The sequence below is a fragment of the Myotis yumanensis genome, unplaced genomic scaffold (assembly GCF_028538775.1).
Source record: "Myotis yumanensis isolate MYYU_CA2020_CCGP unplaced genomic scaffold, mMyoYum1.0.hap1 SCAF_18, whole genome shotgun sequence".
NCBI lineage: Eukaryota > Metazoa > Chordata > Mammalia > Chiroptera > Vespertilionidae > Myotis > Myotis yumanensis.
This window is the reverse complement of record NW_027223769.1, coordinates 2,384,185-2,403,009: the sequence shown is the minus strand read 5'-3', so window position 1 is coordinate 2,403,009 and position 18,825 is coordinate 2,384,185. Positions and strand designations below refer to the sequence as shown.

Below are 18,825 nucleotides of genomic sequence, written 5' to 3'. Positions count from 1 at the left end.
TCAGCGCTCCTGCTGCCGTGGGACTGGCAGATAAAGCTCCCAGGATGCTTTGGTTTGGGCTGTGAGAGTCTACTTGGATTAGAGAAAGCTCGTCATGCTAGGGCCTCTTTCAGTCTCCGTGCCTGAACTCTCGTCAGGGGCCAGAATTACACCTGGTCCTGGGACAAAGGCAAGTATGTTTTCCCTCCTAAAAGAGGTCTCCCTGCGACAGAGATCTGGGGAAGAGTCCAAGGCCTCACTGCCCTCATGTCCCTTGGTTTGTCCTTTCTGGGAACAAGAGCTTCTATGGTGGCACCACCCCAACTCCTGCCCAGGAGGGGCACAGAGGAGCCCTGGCCGTGTGGCTTAGAGAGGCACCAAGGGTCAGGGTCAGAGCCCAGGGGCCCGTCTCCTGCATGCAGAGGGCCTGGGACACTGGTTTTCACACACTCTTTATTTGTTGATTCGATCATTCCCCATTCTCTCAGCCGGCCCCTGGCAGAGGGGAAGATGCAGCGCCCAACTCTCCAAGGTCCAAAAAGCAGCTGACAGATGAAGTCTCGGGAAAGGAGAGTCTCAACTTCAAGATGGCTAGGATTGGAGGTGGGTGTCTTCAAGGGGGAGAGGAGCTCAGAAGTCCAAGGTGATGGCCGAGGTGGGAACGGCCCCTGGGAGGACCCAAAAGTCTTCCAGGCAGCATCGTCTGGCGTGTTGAGGGCTCCACCAGTTTTACCTCCCACCTTGGTGTCCACCCCAACCCCCTCGCCCCCATGCCTGGGGCACCTCAGGCAGTGGCTTTGTCTCCTGGCTCCCCCTGAGCCTGTGACCCTAGTCCTGGGGTCAGGCAACACCGCCAGAGCCCTGTCCCTCCAGCCAAGGGGTGGCAGCAGCTGCTTCCTGTCCCTGGGCTGCCTCACTGTCCCGCCTCTGACTCTTCTCAGCCTTGCCCTCCACCAGCCCAGCCATCCCTGCATTCAATTCCTTCTGCTGAGATACTGAGTGGCTTCTGTTCCCGTTTGGACCTGACTTGAGATGTCTAAAGGGCATTTTAGGCCCAAAAATAGGCTCCTGATCTGCCCCAAGCCCCAGTCTGCCCATGTTAATAAATGACCCAGTCCTGCCTGAGGTTCCTCAGTGGTTAGAGCGTTGTCCAGCACACCAAAGTGTCTTGGGTTCAATTCCTGGTCAAGGGCACGTACCTGGGTTGCAGGTTCCCTCCCGCCCTTGGTTAGGGAGTTCAGGAGGCAACCAGTCAATGTATTTCTCTCTCTCTCCCTCCCTTCCACTCTCTCTGAAAAGAAAAACAACGGAAAAATATCCTCAGGTGAGGAATAACAAAAATAATAATAAACGACCCCACCATCCATGGGCCACAAAGTTAGGGCCCTTCTGGCTTCCTCCCTCCCTCATGCTGACACTCACACTACCCATACACCCTTCTACCCACATCCTGCTCTGTCCCCGACTCCCCCTCCCACGGCCACCACCCCCTGCTGTCTCGCTCAGCCCTTCCAATCCATTCTCCCTGCCACAGATGAGTGACCTCTTAAATAGGTACATCGGATCCTGTCAGCCCCCCTCACAAAACTGTCCATCAGCTTCCCATTGTCCTGAGAACAAAACCCCAAACCCTATCTGGGGCCCACAGGCCCTGGGTGGTCCAGCCCCAGGGGCCTAACCCTGGCCCTGTCTCCTCTTCACTCAATTGGGGTCACACTGGCCAGCTTTATGATCTTTCCACTAAAACAGCTGGTTTGCACATCAGGAACCTTGTTCCCTCTGCCTGAACACACTTCCCCCAGCCTTTCCTTCCGTTTCTATCTAGCTTCTCGGATGCCCAGTTGACTTTCCACATCAGTCCCACAAGACTAGGGACACTTCTGCCTCGGTTCCCCTTTGCCCGGTCCGGTGCCTTCAACAGTGCCTGGCACACAGTAGGAACTCAATAAATAATTGTTGAATGCACAACGAAGGAGGCCTTGTCTGGGGACCCCCAGGGGAAGGAAACCAGAGTCCTCTGAGGACAGTGTCTAGGGGCCCCCATGGGCACTTGGCTGCTGTGGCTGAGGGACCCGGCCTGTCAGAGGGACATGCTGGTGAGATTGTCCTGGCTCAAAAGTCCCTTCCGACCTACACCGGCCCCGTGACCACTGCCCCCAGCACCCCCACCACCCCCGCAGTACTCATGCAGCCTGTGCCGCAGCGTGACCAGGGCCGAGCCCAGGCAGGCCCCGTTGGGCGCGTGGGGCCCGCCAGGCAGCTGGAGCAGCAGTGTGGCCACACCTGCCATGCCGTCTTCCGTGGGCTCAAGGGTGATAGGCCCGGCTCGCAGGCCGGCAGTAGTGGTGGGGATGGCTGGTGGGCAGCAGCCCCCTCCCACGGGTCCCCAGGGCCCGCCAGCCCCTGTCAGTAGCAGGGGTGCCAAGAAAGGCTCAGAGCGGCGGAAGGTGGGTGGTGGGAGTCCAGCCGGCTTCCAGGCAGGAACTGGGGCAGCAGGGTCGGGCGGGAAGCAGACGGTGACTTTGGCGAAGGGGCGGCTGGCCATCTTGGTCATCTCTTGCAGGTGCCGGCGCTGCTCCTGCCGCTGGTCCAGGGCCTGCTTGGCCTTCCAGAGGAGTACACAGAGTGAGAGGAAGAGGAAGAAGCAGGAGAAGAAGACGGAGAAGAAGACAAACAGGTCAATGTGGGCCTGGTCCTGCCGGAAGAAAAGCAGGCCCTGCGAGTCAGCCGAACCGTTGGCGCCAGGCCCACTGGGGTCTCCCACGCCCAGCAGGAGCAGGTAGAAGCGGCTGGACTTGAGGGCGTGGTGCTCGTGGGGGTAGGTGATGACCAGTCTGTCCCGCACACTATGAACCACCAGCACCGCTGATGGCTCCGTCACTGTCACATAGGTGATCAGGCCCCGTGGCCACACCTCCCACACCTGTGGCTCCATTGGGGTGCCCGACCCACTCCCGGTCCCTGGTCCCCCCAGATCCCCAGCCCCACGGGGCCCGCCTTCTGCAGGGGGTGGGGGCGGCGGTGGGGGTGGGGGTGGCTGGATATGCACTGTGTGGACACCCGTGTCGGGGGCCACGCGGACCACGAAGGTGTCGTAGGAGGTGGAGACATAGAGGTCCACGGCACCGAAGGTCACATCCAGCGTCAGGCGGATGTCCACGTTGGTGAACTTGGGCTGCACACCAAAGAGGACCGTGCGGCCAGGGCCCAGGGCCCGGCGCTTGGGCTCGTGGAAGCAGTTGGTCTGAGACGTCGGGTCCAGGCAGCACTCCTGCTCCACGGAGATGAGGCGGTAGCACTGCTGGCCTCCCAGCGGGCTTCCGTGGAATGACTCCCGGCACTTGGCGCACTGTGGGTGGGTGGAGGCAGCCATCAGGCTGAGCTCAGTGCCCAGCACTCCTCCAAGCAAAACTGGCACTCTGTACCTGTTGGTAGGTAGCAAGGCCCCAGTCCTCCCAGTGGCCCAGCTGCTTTCTGGGATCCCCCTGGGCCCCCTGGCACAGAGTGGACGCTGCCAGGACCCTAAACTCCAGCACTGCTATCCCTGGTGCCACCCAGTGACCACAGCATCCTGATGCTGAGGCCTCTGGAACTCTGAGCACAGCGATGAGGAACTCTGTTGAATCCTGGCTCCACCTCCTCACTAGCTGTGCAGCCTTGAACTAGTGACAGAACCTCACTAAACTTGAGGTTCTTCCTCTGTACATAGGTAGTAAACATGGCTCGCTCACAGGACTGCTGAAACCAGCACAGGGAGGGCCAGTCTCACTGTTTCTGGACTGTGTGGATAGGTCCTACCTCAGGGCCTTTGCACTGGCTGATCCTCTACTTGGATCACTCTCCATCTGCCCTTGCCTTTCCCCCATGTCTGTGTGTCTGGCATCCTGACTTCCATCAGGTTTTTACTCGTGTCATCTTCTCACTGAGGCCTTCCTTGGCCTCAGTATCTACCATTTTCGCTTCCCAACACTTCCAGCCCTCCTCGCTGCTTAACTTCCCTCCTTTCTGCTCATCACTACCACTCTGTGTATCTGACTTGTTCAGTTGTTCGTTGCTGGATGCCCCATGAGAATGTAAATTCCTTGAGAACTGATCATTGTGCCCGTTTTTGTTCCCTACTGTGCCCCAGCGCCTTGCACCGTGCCTGCCATATAGTAGGTGCTCAGTAAACGTGAATGAGTGGATGGATCACAGCTATTTTGTCCAGTGGAAACCACTCAGGCTCTAGGATCAGACCAAAATCAGTCCAGGCTCCAAACCCAACTGGCTGGCTGACCTGAAAGAGGACATGGCACGTCTCTGAGCCTCGTTTTCCTCTTATATCTACACCTCACCAAGGCCCAGCACAGCCCTGAAGAGCCTTCCACTTCTTGCCATCTCCACTGTCTCCACAGCATAACGCCCCTCGGTGACGGGCCTCCCACATCCATCCTCCCTACCGCTATCGTTACTAGAACCTAAAGAAACCGCTGCGTCATAGCTGCCGACAGAGCTGCTGGAGGAGGAGGGCTGAGTTAATCCCTGGGACTTCTTTCTGTGTGTTTTTAAGGCCAATGGGCCTCTGATTATTTATCAAGAAAGCAACAATTCTGGTCCAGGATGGAAATGTCAAGCATCAGAAAGGCCTGCGAAGCTCCACTGGCATTCTGGGTGAGTTGCATCTTTGTAGATATGATACTTCTGTAGATGGGTGGGGGTGACTGAGGCAAACAGGGATTTTTTTCTCCCCTCTAAACTAGAGAGAGAAGTCGGGGGCGTGGGGGAGAGCTGTACTCCGAGGAGGAGCATGGAATATCCATTCTGTGGGAGGCGAGCTTGCAACAGGCAGCCAACCTGGTGGCTAATGCAGGGGTTCCAGGAGACCCCCTGGCCAGAGAAAGGAAATGGACTCAAGGAATTTGAATATGGGTGTCAGTAACGACATGAAGATCCCCTATCAGCTCAAGGTCATTACGTAGGAGCTGCCACTTGGAGGAAACCTGCCTGAGACAGAAACCAACACGGAAAGGGAAGAGATACTCCTGACGGCCCTGTGTGAGCGCCTGGATCCAACCACTCCTGAGGGCAGACTCCAGACCCCAGTTTTGAGAGCCAATACTATTTCTTTTTCGTTTAAGCTACTACAGATGGGTTTTCTGGCATTTGCAACATTTAAGTCGTGACTATCTACAGTGCAGTCTGTTTCCTCACGAGCCCGAGTGATCCCCCAAGGGGCTCATTTCTGGGTCGCCCAGCCTCACTGCCCGGGGCCTGAAACTGACTGGGCCTCAGAAACAGTCGATCAAGCTGCCCTTGATCCCATGACCTCAGAGTTCAAAACCACAATGTCGGTCCTGCCTGGGCCAGGCTGCCTCCTCCCAGCTCTGATCCCTGGGGGCTGCGGGGCCCTGGGCCCGTGACTCGTGTCTCCAGCCGCACCTGGTACTTGTAGCAGTCTCGGCGGTCATTGGGGGAGCTCCCCTGGCAGGTGCCCGTTTCTGTGTTGTTCTGACATGGGCAGCCGGTCCCGTCCTGCTCGTTACAGGTGTCTGCGTGGCCATTACACTGGCATCTGAGGAGGGGAGGAAGACAGGGGTTATAGTGCTCTCATGACCTGCAGGGGCCCTGTTGGACACTGCATATGTGAGCTCCAAACCAGCCCAGAAGAGAAAACAGGCTCACAGAGGTCCAGCCCTCACCCAAGACCACAGAGCTGCTAAGTGGCAGGGTGAGGACCAGAGCCCAGCTTGAGCTGACCATTCAGAAGAAAGGCAGGCCGGGAGGGTATCTTGAGGCCTTTCCCTCAGCAGCCCTCTCTTTGCCCTCTAGTCTCCACCACGGTTGCTCTGTAGCCTGCACCTCAGCACTGCCTCTGAGATTGGGGGTCTCCTATCTGAGTCCAGCTCCTTCCCCCCACACCTGGCCCGGGGGCTCCCTGGGGATTTCATCTTCTCCTGAGGACTGAGGAGGGGTCTGACTCCCAGAGCTCTGCCCAATGAATAGGGCAAAGGACCTAGGCCCGTCCACTTACTTGGTGCACTTCCCATCCAGGAGGAAGTAGCCGTGGAGGCAGCTCTCACATTTGTCCCCATAGCTGTTATTCTGGCAGTTTACACACACAGCCTCGTCTTCGCTGGGGCCCTCTGTCACCCAGTTTTCAATCTGGCCAAGGAAGGACAGTGTAATCACGAGAAGGCATGGACCAGCCCCCCTCCCTCAGACCCAGGAGTTCGACATCCCAGTCCCTTCACCTCCTCGGGATCCAGGGAGTACTTCTCTGGCTCCCTCCTAGCCATTTCAAGCTCCTTCCTGGAGATGCAGACGTGGCTGTTGCCACGACAGAAGGTGTGGCAGGGCCGGCAGGTCCCGCCCCCCACAGCAGAACCCACGAACAGCGGGAGGCACTGCTCACAGTGGCTGCCCTGGAAGCCAGGGACAATGTGGTCAGAAGGATTGGAGAATCATGGTGGGGCGCGGGGGGGTGGGGGGGGCACCACAGTGGGGAGGTCCTAGGTTCTGAGATTCCCACAAAAGGGCAGCAGGCTTGGCACTTGGCGTGGGCAATCCCAGCCTATCTGTTTCCCCCTGCCGCCCTCACTTACGCACCTCTAGTGGCAAGGGGTCAGTCCTTACAACCCAAGCTGAGCTCAGAGAGCCCCTTCCCTAAATTATTCCAAATCCTCCTCTACGTAACCACCCTCCCTGGCCCAGCACCAACTGTCCACTATTCCAAGGCAGCCCCTCTGTGAATCCAACCGGAGCAGTGTCCCCAAAGCCTTCCCACACCTCTCTGGGACAGGGTCATGCCATCCCCAACCCCGTTTGAGGCTCAAGATGCCGGAACATGGGCTGAAGGCAAGGAAGGCCGGGTCCGGGGTCAGGCCCGAGGCCTGGCGGCCCACCTTGGTGTGGTTGCGGCAGAGCAGGCAGTGGTCGCGGGCCCCCACGCCAGTGCACTCGCTGTGGCGGTTGCAGCGACACTCCGTGGAGCAGTTGCGTCCAACAAAGCCAAAGTGGCAGCGGCAGTGGTCAGGCTCCACGCACGAGCCATTCACGCAGCCCTGGGCACACACTGGGCGGCACAGCCCCGTGACACTGCAGGGACAGGGCGGGGTCAGGGCAGGGCCGTGGCCGAGCCCACCCTCACCGTCCTCACCCCTGCTGTTCCATCTCTCCCCTCTGTAGGAGCCTGCCCACAGCCCCTCTACTGGGGTACCCCTCAAATTCATAACCTTGCCCTCCACGACCCAGCCCCCCTGGATCAATCCTACCACCATCACGCCTGGGACCGTTTTCTTTCACCCTGCTTTGGTCCATGCTCCATCCCTTACTGCTCCTTACACTCTCCTACTCCAGTCTGTCCGGACCCTCTCCCCTGGACCCCGCCCCAGGCCCCAGGCCGGCTGCAGCCTCACTTGTCCATGAGGTAGCCCGTCTTGCAGCTGCACTCATAACCGTGGGGCTGGTCATGGCAGTTCTGTGTCTCATTGCAGTCATGGTGCCCGTTCGCACACTCGTCCTCAGGGGGGCAGGACAGGAAGGCCCAGGAGGCCCCAGGACGCCCACACGTCAGCCCTAGCACAAGATGCAGGGCTTCACTGGGGCCTCTGTACCTCCCACCCAGCCACCCAGGCCCTTGCTCCTACTTCCCCTGAGCCCCACCTCTGAGACAGCCCCCAGCACCCCTCCATGCTCCCTGCCAGCCCCTCTCACCCCACCCCCGAGCCCCTCTCACCATCACGGGGGCCGCTGAGTCCACCCTCCAGGCAGCGGCCACCCCCATCCTGGCCCCCCCAGGCACACCAGCCACAGTGGGGGCGCCGCAGGCACAGGGCGCACTGGGTTGCCTGAGCACAGCCCAGGGAGCAGCTCTCGGGCCCTCGGAGCAGCCGCCCACAGCCTCCAGCCATACATCGCAGGGGCAGGTATGAGGGGCTCAGACACTGTCCAGAGGAGGAGAAATGCAGATCCACTGGGTCAGATAAACACATCCTGGGTATCTTCCCAGCTACACCCTCTTCTCAGAGAGCTCACCCTCCCTGGCCACAGCTGGGTGGGCCAAAGTGGACACCACCTGGGTCATCATGGCATTCTCCCTCTCAAGCATCCATAACTGAGTCAGACTAGGGACACCCTTGAAACTAGAAGATTATGTAACCCAGGGCTGCAGGGCCGTTTGAATGAGCAAATGACAGCAATGACGAGGAGAGGAAGAAGCAGGAAAAGAAAGTGAAGATGAGCACCACCCCCCCAAACCCCAATGGAGAGGCAGCTTTCCAGCTCCAGCTCCCGTCCCCAGGGACACCTGGCTGCACTCTCCACCAGGCTTCCCAGAGGTCCTCTGTGTTGGTGCAGTGAGTCCTCTTTACCCCCTTGGCTCAGGGCACAGCTGCTTCTTACAATGATCCCAGGTGGAGACAGAAATGAGAATCAGAAGGACCTGGCTGCTGGGGCAACAGCTCCCGTCCTGGCCTGGGAAGCTGAGAAGTCCACCGTCAGCGGCTGAGCAGCAGCTCACATGCCATCACTTATCACATCCTGAGACCCAGACAAGGTGCGTAATGAGGGTCAGGCTCTTGGGAATGGACTTCAGTGTATAAGACCGTTTTATTTACTGCTTGGGTCTTAAGTAAAGTATAAGAGGAAAGAGATTCGTCTGGGCTGGTTGGCTGGCAGCACTTAGGAAAAACCAAAGCCAGCATGTAATCCTGAAATAGAAAACCCTGACTGCTGTGGCCGGAGCTTTGAGCCCATTGAGGGTTATGGCCAGCGGTGAGCTGAGCCTTGCTCAACAGTCAAATTCTCTACCAGGCTAGGCCTCTGGATCTAAATTTAGTGCACCCATCGGCAGACAGCAGAGCAATCTGCAAGTTGGTGGAGAGAAGCCCAAGGCTCCAGTCTGCACAGCGCCTTCTGCTATGACCTCCCTAATGGCCAAATGCGATGCTGCCCAACTGCATTGCCTGTGCTCCTGGCAGAGACATATGAACGTAAGTTCCGAGAGCAGGATCCAAGCTCATCTATGACGTGCCCACAGCCTAGCAAAGTGTCTGGGCACAAGGGAGGTGTTCAATAAAGAATTTGGTGGCCCTAGCTGGTTTTGCTCAGTGGATAGAGCAAACTGAAGGGTCCTGAGCTCGATTCCAGTCAAGGGCATGTACCTTGATTATAGACTCCCAGCCCATGCGGGAGGCAACCAATCGATTTGTCTCTCTCACACCGGTGTTTCTCTCTGTCTCTCCCTCTCCCTTCCACTCTCTCTAAAAATCAATTTTAAAAATGTCCTTGGGTGAGAATTAAAAAAAAAAAGAAATTGGTGAAAGGGTTAAAGGGGTGGGGGGAAGGGAGACATCTGTAATACTGTCAACAATTATATATATTATTGTTGAAGGGAGAAAGGGAAGGAGGAAAGAAGTCAGCCAGCCAGGGAAGAGAGCCTGTGCCAGGCTCTGAGGCCAAAGCCATAAAAGAACATGCTGGATGGTTGAAATACAGCTGCCCCTGAGCCAGATCATAACAGCCCTGGCCTGCACACTCTTATGCTTGGTCTGTGCTGTGGTGGTTTTTAAAAACCTGAGCCAACACTTTAACCAGAAGATCTGGTGGAAGTCCTCTCACATTCACAGGCAGAATCAACTTGGTGCCCTCCATCACTTCCGCCTGCCTCAGGCCTGGAGCTGCCCTGAGAGCCTGGCAGGCCCACAGGGGCGGGGGGAGCAGCACGTGCTCTCTTTCTGGTCCCTGGAGCACCCACAGAGACGAATGATGGCCATCTCAATAATATCTGGGAGAAGTTCCACCACCAGATAGAGCCCAGGCTGGGGGAGGAGAGGCCTCTGCTTGTTCAGCACCGACACTGCAGGGTCACACTGAGACCCCCACGGGGACATCCACTCCCCACCCCATGCAGGGATCCTCCGGGTGTGTCCCAGAAAGTGGAGATTGGGAATCTTCCCGTGGGTGGAACCTGGGGCGTTGCTGAGTTTTTACTTAATGGCAGGCTCTGCTCCGTGTTCTATCAACACATCCTCCCATTTAATTTGTACAACCTGCCTACAGGATGATGTGGTGCAACACAAAAAAATACTGTGGGTTTTGTCCGATTCCTGGCACAAAGCTACAATTCACCAGGAGCCCCTTTCTCCCATGAGTTTATGCTCCTGAGGTGACTTGGAGAGGGTCACCAGAAAGATCAAATGATTAGAGGGGTATAACTTTTAGCCCCACCCACTGACCTGGTGATTGAGCTCTATAAAAACTCTTGAAAAACACAAGGTTCAGAGTCGGTATACACATCCGCTGGGAGGCTAGTGTGCCCAGAGAGGGCATGGAAACTCTGTACACCCTCCTCCCGTGGCCCTATTAACCTCCCCACGTGGCTCTTCCTAAATCACACCCTTTGTAATACACTGGCATTAGTAAGGAAATGCTTCTCGGAGTTCTGTGAGCTGTTCTAGCAAATCAGCAAACCTGCAGTAGGGTTGCTGGGCACTGGGTTTATAGCTGGTGGGTCAGAAGCACAGGAGGCCTGGCCTTGTGACTGACGTCTGGAGCGAGGGCAGTCTTCTGAGCTCCGTAACTTGTGGGATCTGGCACTGCTCCAAGTGGAGAGTGTCAGAAGTGTATTGAGTTGTTGGCTTCCAGGTTGTATCTGGAGAACTGGTGAATTGGTCACTGGTGTTGAAACACCTCAGATGGGGCCCGGCCAGTTTGGCTCAGTGGTTGAGCATCTACCTATGAACCCAGATATCATGGTTCGATTCCTGGTCAGGGCACACGCCCGGTTGCGGGCTCAATCCCCAGTGGGGGGCATGCAGGAGGTAGCTGATCAGTGGTTCTCTCTCATCACTGATGTTCCTCTCTCTCCCTATCCCTTCCTCTCTGAAATGAATAAAAAAAAAAAAATTAAAAAAAAAAGAAACACCTTACATGGGGTCTGTTGATATCAGTCTTATTTTACCAAGGATTCGTGTAGACTCGTGGGTTGAGATGGGGAGTCACACCTCGATTGGGTCTTACAACAGAAGATATGAATGGGCATGGACATTGGTGGGAACTGGAGACTCAGAACTCTGGCCCAGTGACACTGCTTCCAGATATGACAGCAGGAGGTGAATCTTGTCTGCCGATGGGGAAGGGTGGGAGGATAAATGCTTTCAATGTCTGTCACTGGGACAATAAAGCATGCTGGGCAGAGGCACCTTAAGAATGGGCTTTATGCCCTGGCCGGGTGGCTCAGTTGGTTGGCGAGTCATCCCATACACCAAAAGGGAGTTCAACCCCTGGTCAGAGCACACACCCAGGTTGCAGGTTTAATCCCATCAGGATGTGTGCGAGAGGCAACCAATCGATGTTTCTCTCTCCCTCCTTCCCTCATTCTCTCCCTCCCTTTACAAAATCAATAAAAAATTTTTTTAAAGAATGGGCTTTGCCAAAACCGGTTTGGCTCAGTGGATAGAGCATCAGCCTGCGGACTGAAAGGTCCCAGGTTCGATTCCGGTCAAGGGCATGTACCTGGGTTGCGGACACATCCCCAGTAGGAGATGTGCAGGAGGCAGCTGATCGATGTTTCTCTCTCATCGATGTTTCTAACTCTCTCTCTCTCTCCCTTCCTCTCTGTAAAAAATCAATAAAATATATTAAAAAAAAAAAAAAAAGAATGGGCTTTATGAGAGAGTATGTACTGGGCAGTCAAGGGGCAGACTGTCACTGGCATATATAGTGCCTCCCCAGACCATCCAGAATTATCTCTCCAGCCCACAGCCACGGATGAGGGGTGGGTCTGAACCCTAAGTTAGAACCATGTGCTCCTACCCCTCCCTGGCTGTCCCCTTGGGCCAAGGCTGGACACCTAACTCCTCAGCTGAGCTGAAGTCCCTTTGAGAATGTCAGCAAACCAATGAACAGAGATGACTGTGGTCTCTAGAATTAGAACGTCACCTAGACTGAGGGTCAGGGCTGCTATTTAGCCATGTGTGTTATCACCGAGCTGAGAAACCGGAGGATGGAGACATGCAGAGAACAGCTGAGATCCGAGACCACGTGGCCCAAGAACCATAGAGCAGCAGTATTTCCTGTCTACATCCCATCAAATACACCCAGTTCCTTATCATAAAACTAGCTCAAGTGGGTTTCTGTTTCTTAAAAGCAAAAGTTTCAAACGCAGAGAGAGAAAGAGATGGAGGAGGAAGTGGAAGGGTTTGGTAGGAAGAGGGATGGTTAGGAGTCATGGAAGGATGGCGGGGAGAGCTGAGTGCGTGAGGAAGAGCTGAGAGAGTGTGGCAAGAAGACACAGGGAGGCTCACGAGGCAAGGAGGGAAGACAGAGACGCTGGGAGGAGAGAAGAGAATGGGAGTGAAGGCGAGACCAGAGTGAGGAGATAAAGAGGAAGCAGGATAGAGAAGGAGGCAGCGGAGAGAGTCAGGGCAGGGCAGAGAGGAAAGAGCCCGGACCTTGGCAGAGTGCAGTACCTGCTGGAGACTGCTGCTCCAGATACAGTGCTGCCAGCCCCCGTCCGCACCCTTGGAGTCCAGACAGGAGGTGCAGTTGGGCAGGAGGTGACAGGGAGTGGGGCAGGGCAATGGGGGTGATGATTCCACTGGCATCGGGGACACGTTCAGCAGAGAGTGGCTGAAGCATGTCCAGTCGTAGGTGGGCTGCACGGAGAGGATGCGGCGGGTCTCCCCTAGGGTTGGGGGCATAGTGATTAGAACTGGGATGCTGGGAGCCCCTCCTCCCTCAGACCAGGAGTCCAGGCCCCCAGCCCCTCCACCCTCAGACCAGGAGTCCAGGCCCCCAGACCCTCCACCCTCAGACCAGGAGTCCAGGCCCCCAGCCTCTCCTCCCTCAGACCAGGAGTCTAGGCCCCCAGCCCCTCCACCCTCAGACCAGGAGTCCAGGCCCCCAGCCCCTCCTCCCTCAGACCAGGAGTCCATATCTCCAGACCCTCCACCCTCAGACCAGGAGTCCAGGCCCCCAGCCCCTCCACCCTCAGACCAGGAGTCCAGTTCTCCAGCCCCACCTCCCTCAGAAACAGGAGTCCAGCCCCCAGCCCCTCCTCCCTCAGAAACAGGAGTCCAGGCCCCCAAACTCTCCTTTCAGGGACCCAGCCTCGGTGCTCACCTGTCCTCTTGAACTGCCGTGTCCACATGCACTTGCCCTCCCTGGTACACTGCTCACAGTCGGCAGCCCCACACGCAGCCTCCGAGCAGTTCCCTGCCCAGAAGACCTCTCGCTGATTGATCCGACAGTCATTCTCCGAGGTGCAGGACCCGTTGCGCCCAATGCAGGCACCCTCGGGACAATTGGTACACCACTTACAGCGGGGGGCAGGTGCCTGGTGGGGGAAGACAGATTCTATGAGGTCCTCGGGGTCCCCAGCATCCCTCCTGACCCAGATCCTCCCGCCCAATCACAGCTGAAGAGCATGGTGGTTCCTGAGCCCCTCCACCCTTCCTCACACCACTCACCTCTCCGTCTCCAGGCTGCAGGGTCCGGGGATGGCGGGCAAGGCACTCACTGCAGGTCCGGAGACGTCGGCATTCCTCAGGGGAATGAGGCATTGGGGAGCAAGCCGGTGCCCCACAGCCCAGTCTGGGGAGACACAAGGCCTTGGCTCATCACACCCAGCCAGGCCTCGTCCCTCCTCCTCCCATCCCCGCCTCCAGGCCCTCTTGTATGCCAAACTGCGCTCAGCACAAGACTCAATCCTGCTCCTTCCCCATCCCACCTGCCAATGGCCCCATGTCCACAGGCCACCCAGGCCAGTGACACTAAACAACATGTTACATCCTCCTGCCCCTCCAGCACCAAGGCTTTCAGCCTCTTGAATTTCTCTGACCGTCCCCTCCTGTCCACCTCTGCAGACCTTTGCTCAGGCCTCGTCCCCTTGCCCTGGCCTCCTGTCTCATTTCTACCTGCAGCCTCCCCTGGTCACTCCCTCCCTCACAATAGCCCCAACCTCACTTTCTGCCCAGGGCTGCCCCTGCCACCTCCTGCACAAAACTTTGCGGCTCCCTGTCATTCACAGTGGAGGTCCATAACCCTTTACCCAAAATCTTTGAAAGCCCATGTGCTTCAGAACTTTCCAGACTTCAGAAAAGCAGTGGATGTACGCATTCTTATATAACACCCCATAAATCCAACCCTCTACTACTGCTGTAGTAAAGATGGTGGCACATTTAATGGGACAAGTAGAGCCAAATGAGTCCGTGCTAAACCTACAACAGCGAGCTCAGCTTCCTGACGCGTCCAGCTTCCCAAACTACAGATGACGGGCTCTGTGGACTGGATGGAGCCAGTGCCTCGGCCAAGCACTGGGGAAGTGCCTTCTGAGCCGACCCCACCCCACGCCACTTTCCAGTCTCGTGCTCTCCAAGCTCAGGTGGTCTTTCAAATACGCCAGTCGCAGCCCCACCTCTGAAACTTTGCTGGTGTAAAGTCTCCTGGTCATTTGGGGCCCAGTTCAGACCCAGCTCCTTCAGGTGGTGCCTGAGCCACATGGATAACGCTCCCACAAGCAGGACTGCCCCCTCCGAGTCACCCAGCCCGCCCTGCCTGTGATGAGCTGCCCATATTCCCATGTGAGCCGGCATCCAGCCTGGCCCAGCACAGAACCCCTTCGGAGAGCACCAGCACCACCCTCCCGAGCTGCCAGTCAGCACCATTACCTGTGGGCCTGGTCCCCAGACAAGCAGACCCCATGGCACCAGGTGCAGGCTCCAGACTGGTTACAAGCTTCAGGTGACGGCAGCAGGCGGCAGGGGTCGGGGGGCATGGTCAAGGCCAGCAGGCGGCCCAGGGCCACTCCCCCAAAGCCCCCTGAGATGTACAGGCGGCCCCCCACTGCCGCTACAGCATGGGCCACAGACTCCTCCATCGGGGGCCCCACAGAGGCCTGGCCTGGGGAAAGAGAGAACAGGCAGGAGACCCCGGGAAGAGACCTACACAAAGATACCAGCCAGAGAGGGACACCGAGCAAGCAGTGAGAGAGGCTCAGGAGAGGAAAGACAGTCGGGGCAGGACAGGGAACGACAGACAAGGCCTGACAGGCCAGGGAATCAGACACAGATAGCAAAACCAAAGAGAGGGAGAGAGACACACAGAGAAAAAGAGGAGCGGCGAGTAAAATGAAGAATGAGACAAATGTTGCAGTACAGCCCCAACAGTTGTTGTTTTTCTTCTTGTAAGGCAAGTGCCTGGCTGAATCTCTGACTGCCAGACATCCTTTTCAAAGAAGCATCTGCTTCAAGGAAGGCTATCTGGAGTCACACGTTGCCACCCCAGGGCCAGGTAGATAGAGCTGGGCGCCTCCCTGATGGGGGTGCCTCTGTTTTAGAGAACTTGGTTGATTTCAGTATCTGACTATTTGGGCTACTTGTTTGTTTTCTCTTCCTGTGCTTTATTTTATATATATAAACCTTTCTTTTTTTAAATATATTTTTTTATTGATTTTTTTACAGAGAGGAAGGGAGAGAGATAGACAGTTAGAAACATCGATGAGAGAGAAACATCAATCAGCTGCCTTCTGCACACCCCCAACTGGGGATGTGCCCGCAACCAAGGTACATGCCCTTGACCGGAATCGAACCCAGGACCTTTCAGTCCACAGGCCAACGCTCTACCCACGGAGCCAAACCGGTTAGGGCTCTTCCTGTGCTTTAAATTCTGCTCTTATGTATTAAATTCACCAATAATGAGTGAGCCAGTAGAAATCCTAGGCCCCACCGTAGACCCCAATAAAAGCAGCAAAATAAACTTTTCTAAGAAAAAAGAAAAAAGGAAGGAAGGAGGGCATCCCCTTGGGTGTTTAGATACCATGGAGAGGACAGGAGCTTTGCCTGAGAGTCTGAGGGACCCAAGTGACTCCTAATGAGCAGGGGTCCCAGGCCGGGGGCTCGCAGGGACAGCAATGAACTTACGGGTGAGGTCAGGCAGCAGCCAGGAGTTGCAGTTGACCTGGTAGAGCAGCACATCGCTGCTGAACTCATCAGGGTCCGAGCGTCCCCCCAGGACCACCATGGTGTCCCCTAGCAGCGCTGAGGCGTGGAAAAGTCGGGGGTGGGGCTGTTGGGAGACAGGTGGCCTGTCAGAGCCCACAGTCCTCTGCGCACTCTCTCAGCCCACTGGCCACGCTGATTCTCCCTACACCCCAGCACCTACCAGCCCACCCAGTGATCCTTCCTCAGATCTCACCTCCTTCCTCCAGGAAACCTCCCTCCTTCCTCAGCGGGCCCCAGAGCCACCTCCTGTTCCTGCACTCCCACACCCTGTGCTCTGTGAGCTCCGTTACCTGTGGGCCTGATCCCTGGACAAGCAGACCCCTGGCACCAAGTGCAGGCCCTGGACTGGTTACAAGCTACTCCCCAGGAACTAGCCCAGGCTGCTTAAAATGGACGTCACATTTTCACGTAACCTCACCAGCTGGGCTGGGGGCATCTGTGAAGGACTTTGAAATATGTCTGGTGGACGGAAAACGCAATTGTCTCTAACCAGCACATCCAAGGTTGCAAATTCTCCCACACCCCTCTCTTTTGGCCTTGAAGGCAGGAAGTGCAAGGAGCTCAAAGCCCCAGTTCCAGATGGGGTGGCCAGGAAGGGGGAGGGGCCTGCCAGGGCTGCACCAAGAGCGGGGAGGAGCAGAACCCAGGCCTCTGAACTCCTAGTCTAGGATTCTTTCTTCCAAGCCAGGGATGGAACAGGGGGGACTTGGGATGTCACAGTTCAGTTCAGGGGACGGGGAAGAAGGGGAAGTAGGAGTCCAGGTTAGAACTAGTCCTGGACCATTGGGATAGGGAGGCCCCCTCCCTTCCACCCACTACATCCATCTGTCAAGACCATCTTTCCTGACCTTTGCCCCCTGAGAAGGGGCCAGCAGGCTCCAGGTTCGGTCAGGACAGTGCAGGGAGTAGAGCTCGGAGGACGGGGCTGCCAGCTCCACATGGAAGCGGAAACCCCCAAACACGTAGAGAGAGTCGGTGGCCTCGTGGTAGACGGCAGAATGACCATAGAGACCTGGGGGGGGGTGGCGGGGGAGAGTGAGAACAGAGGCTGGGGAAGGCCTGGGGATCAGGAAGGCCCCCACCTTCCCGGGCTCCCCTTCTCATGATCACAACACCTTCCCAGGCCCTGAGGCCACAGACTCAGGAGCCCTTCCCAACCCCTCTCTCTCCCATGAGTTCAAAGGATAACCACCAGAAGCTCTGGGGAAGGGAAGAGGGAGACAGGGTGGCCAGAATGTCCTAGGGAGAGTGATCAAAGAATAGAAGGAGAGGAAGAGAAAGGAGACTATCTGAGGGATAGTGCTCTGGGGAGAGGAGATGGTGACCAGCGTTATTGGACAGGAAGAGGCCAGCTTTTCATGGAGTCAAGGGGAGGGTGTTAGACAGAGAAACTGACTCCTCATTCTCAAGAGATGGTACCTGAGGATCTGGGTAGGGTCAGGGGAAGACAGGGAGGTAACAAGGTGTGAGGGGCAGCGGCCACAGAGTGTGGGGTGGATGAGAGACGGCTGTGCTCTCCGGTCCCTAGCCCACCTGTGGGGGGTGTCCCACTCTGCGCTCCGGATACCCAGGTGCCAGTCGCCAGCTGGTACTCAAGCAGCTGCTGGTTGAAGCCATTTTCAGGAGAGTAACCGCCCACCAGGAGCAGAGACAGGCCTCTGCGCGCAGTGAGGGTGTGACCAGCGACAGCTGGCAGTTCCACAGTCTGAGGGGCCTGAGAGACAGAGGGCAGAAGTCATGGGAGGCCAGAGGTCAGGGGTCATCTTGAGGGTAGAAGCAAGACTCAAAACTCCCCACACTCCGCTTGAACTCGCTAAGGAGATAGTGAGCTGCCCGGGCTGGTCAGACCACAGGCCCTCGGCTCGGCCCCAGTCCCAGCAGGTGTGCAGCAGGCCTCTTCCCATGCCTGCCTCTCAGCGTCACCTCTTCAGGCAGCAACAGCCTGGGCTCCTTTGGGAAGCCCTTGCCCCTCTGCTCTCACTCTGGCTGTGTAGGCTGACTGTACCGCTCCACAGGCTGGCCCACCAGGGCATCAGACCCCTTGACCAGATCAGCTGGGGAACACAATGTGACCCAGACGGCCAATGAAACTCAATTCTGGGACTTGTGCTGGAGCCCAGGAGGAAGCCATGTCCTCTGGGGAAAAAGCTGGCAGGAGTTCCCTGGTCATCTTAGCCAGAGCCCGGTTTTAGGGCTTGGGGGTGGGGAGACATGCTCGCCTTCTCCTGCCGCCACTGTAGGGTGGTGAGGTTGAGGACCCAGAAGTCTCGGGCGACGCCCCCAGCCGTGAGCCCCCCCATCAGGTACATGGCACCACGGCCAGCGGGCACATAAGCAGCTGCATGGAAGGAACGGGGTGAGGGGCCTGGGCCTCCGTCCTCAGCTCCTGCCAGCATCTGTGTCCACCTCCACTCACTCACTGAGTACCTGGAACCGACACAAAAAAGCAGCCTCACTGTCCAGTCATCTCAGCATCCCCTGGGTAACCCCACATTTGGCAGATATCCCAGCATCCCCTAGGGTGACCCTCCTATGACAGTCACCTTACGATCCCCCAGAGTAGCACCACCCAAGTATCCATCCCTGAGGTGAACTTCCTGGGACAAGTGTCACAGTGTCCTTTGGAGTGTCCTTTTCTGCATCCCCGAGGGACTCTTATGTGACAGGTATCTCAGCATCGCTGAAGTGACCTTCTCTCTCTCATTTAGGTATCCCACCTCCCCAGGCAGTTCTCACCTGTACAGGTTTCCCAGCAGCCCCTGGGGGAGGCCCAGGCCCCCAAACATCCACAAGGTGGCATCAGGTCCCTCCACCATGGTGTGCCCCAGGCGGTGCAAGAAGCGGCTAGCAGTGTCCTGAGGGTGGG

General features: G+C 57.0%; 1 protein-coding gene across 1 annotated transcript in view; it reads right to left on the bottom strand.

Annotated features, from left to right (window-relative positions):
• Positions 1-415: 415 nt before the first annotated feature.
• MEGF8 (multiple EGF like domains 8) overlaps positions 416-18,825 on the bottom strand; it is a 43,593-nt gene continuing 25,183 nt past the window's right edge. Inside the window, exons 26-41 of the mRNA XM_070398765.1 lie at positions 18,696-18,814; positions 18,179-18,386; positions 17,493-17,673; positions 16,808-16,971; positions 15,879-16,023; positions 14,628-14,859; positions 13,428-13,551; positions 13,081-13,294; positions 12,429-12,643; positions 7,694-7,901; positions 7,374-7,533; positions 6,861-7,053; positions 6,210-6,380; positions 5,990-6,120; positions 5,398-5,530; positions 416-3,328 (exon numbers count right to left, since the gene is read on the bottom strand). Coding sequence (XP_070254866.1) covers positions 2,060-3,328; positions 5,398-5,530; positions 5,990-6,120; positions 6,210-6,380; positions 6,861-7,053; positions 7,374-7,533; positions 7,694-7,901; positions 12,429-12,643; positions 13,081-13,294; positions 13,428-13,551; positions 14,628-14,859; positions 15,879-16,023; positions 16,808-16,971; positions 17,493-17,673; positions 18,179-18,386; positions 18,696-18,814 — 3,867 coding nt within the window. The 3' untranslated portion in view covers positions 416-2,059. The remainder of the gene's footprint in view (positions 3,329-5,397; positions 5,531-5,989; positions 6,121-6,209; positions 6,381-6,860; positions 7,054-7,373; positions 7,534-7,693; positions 7,902-12,428; positions 12,644-13,080; positions 13,295-13,427; positions 13,552-14,627; positions 14,860-15,878; positions 16,024-16,807; positions 16,972-17,492; positions 17,674-18,178; positions 18,387-18,695; positions 18,815-18,825) is intronic.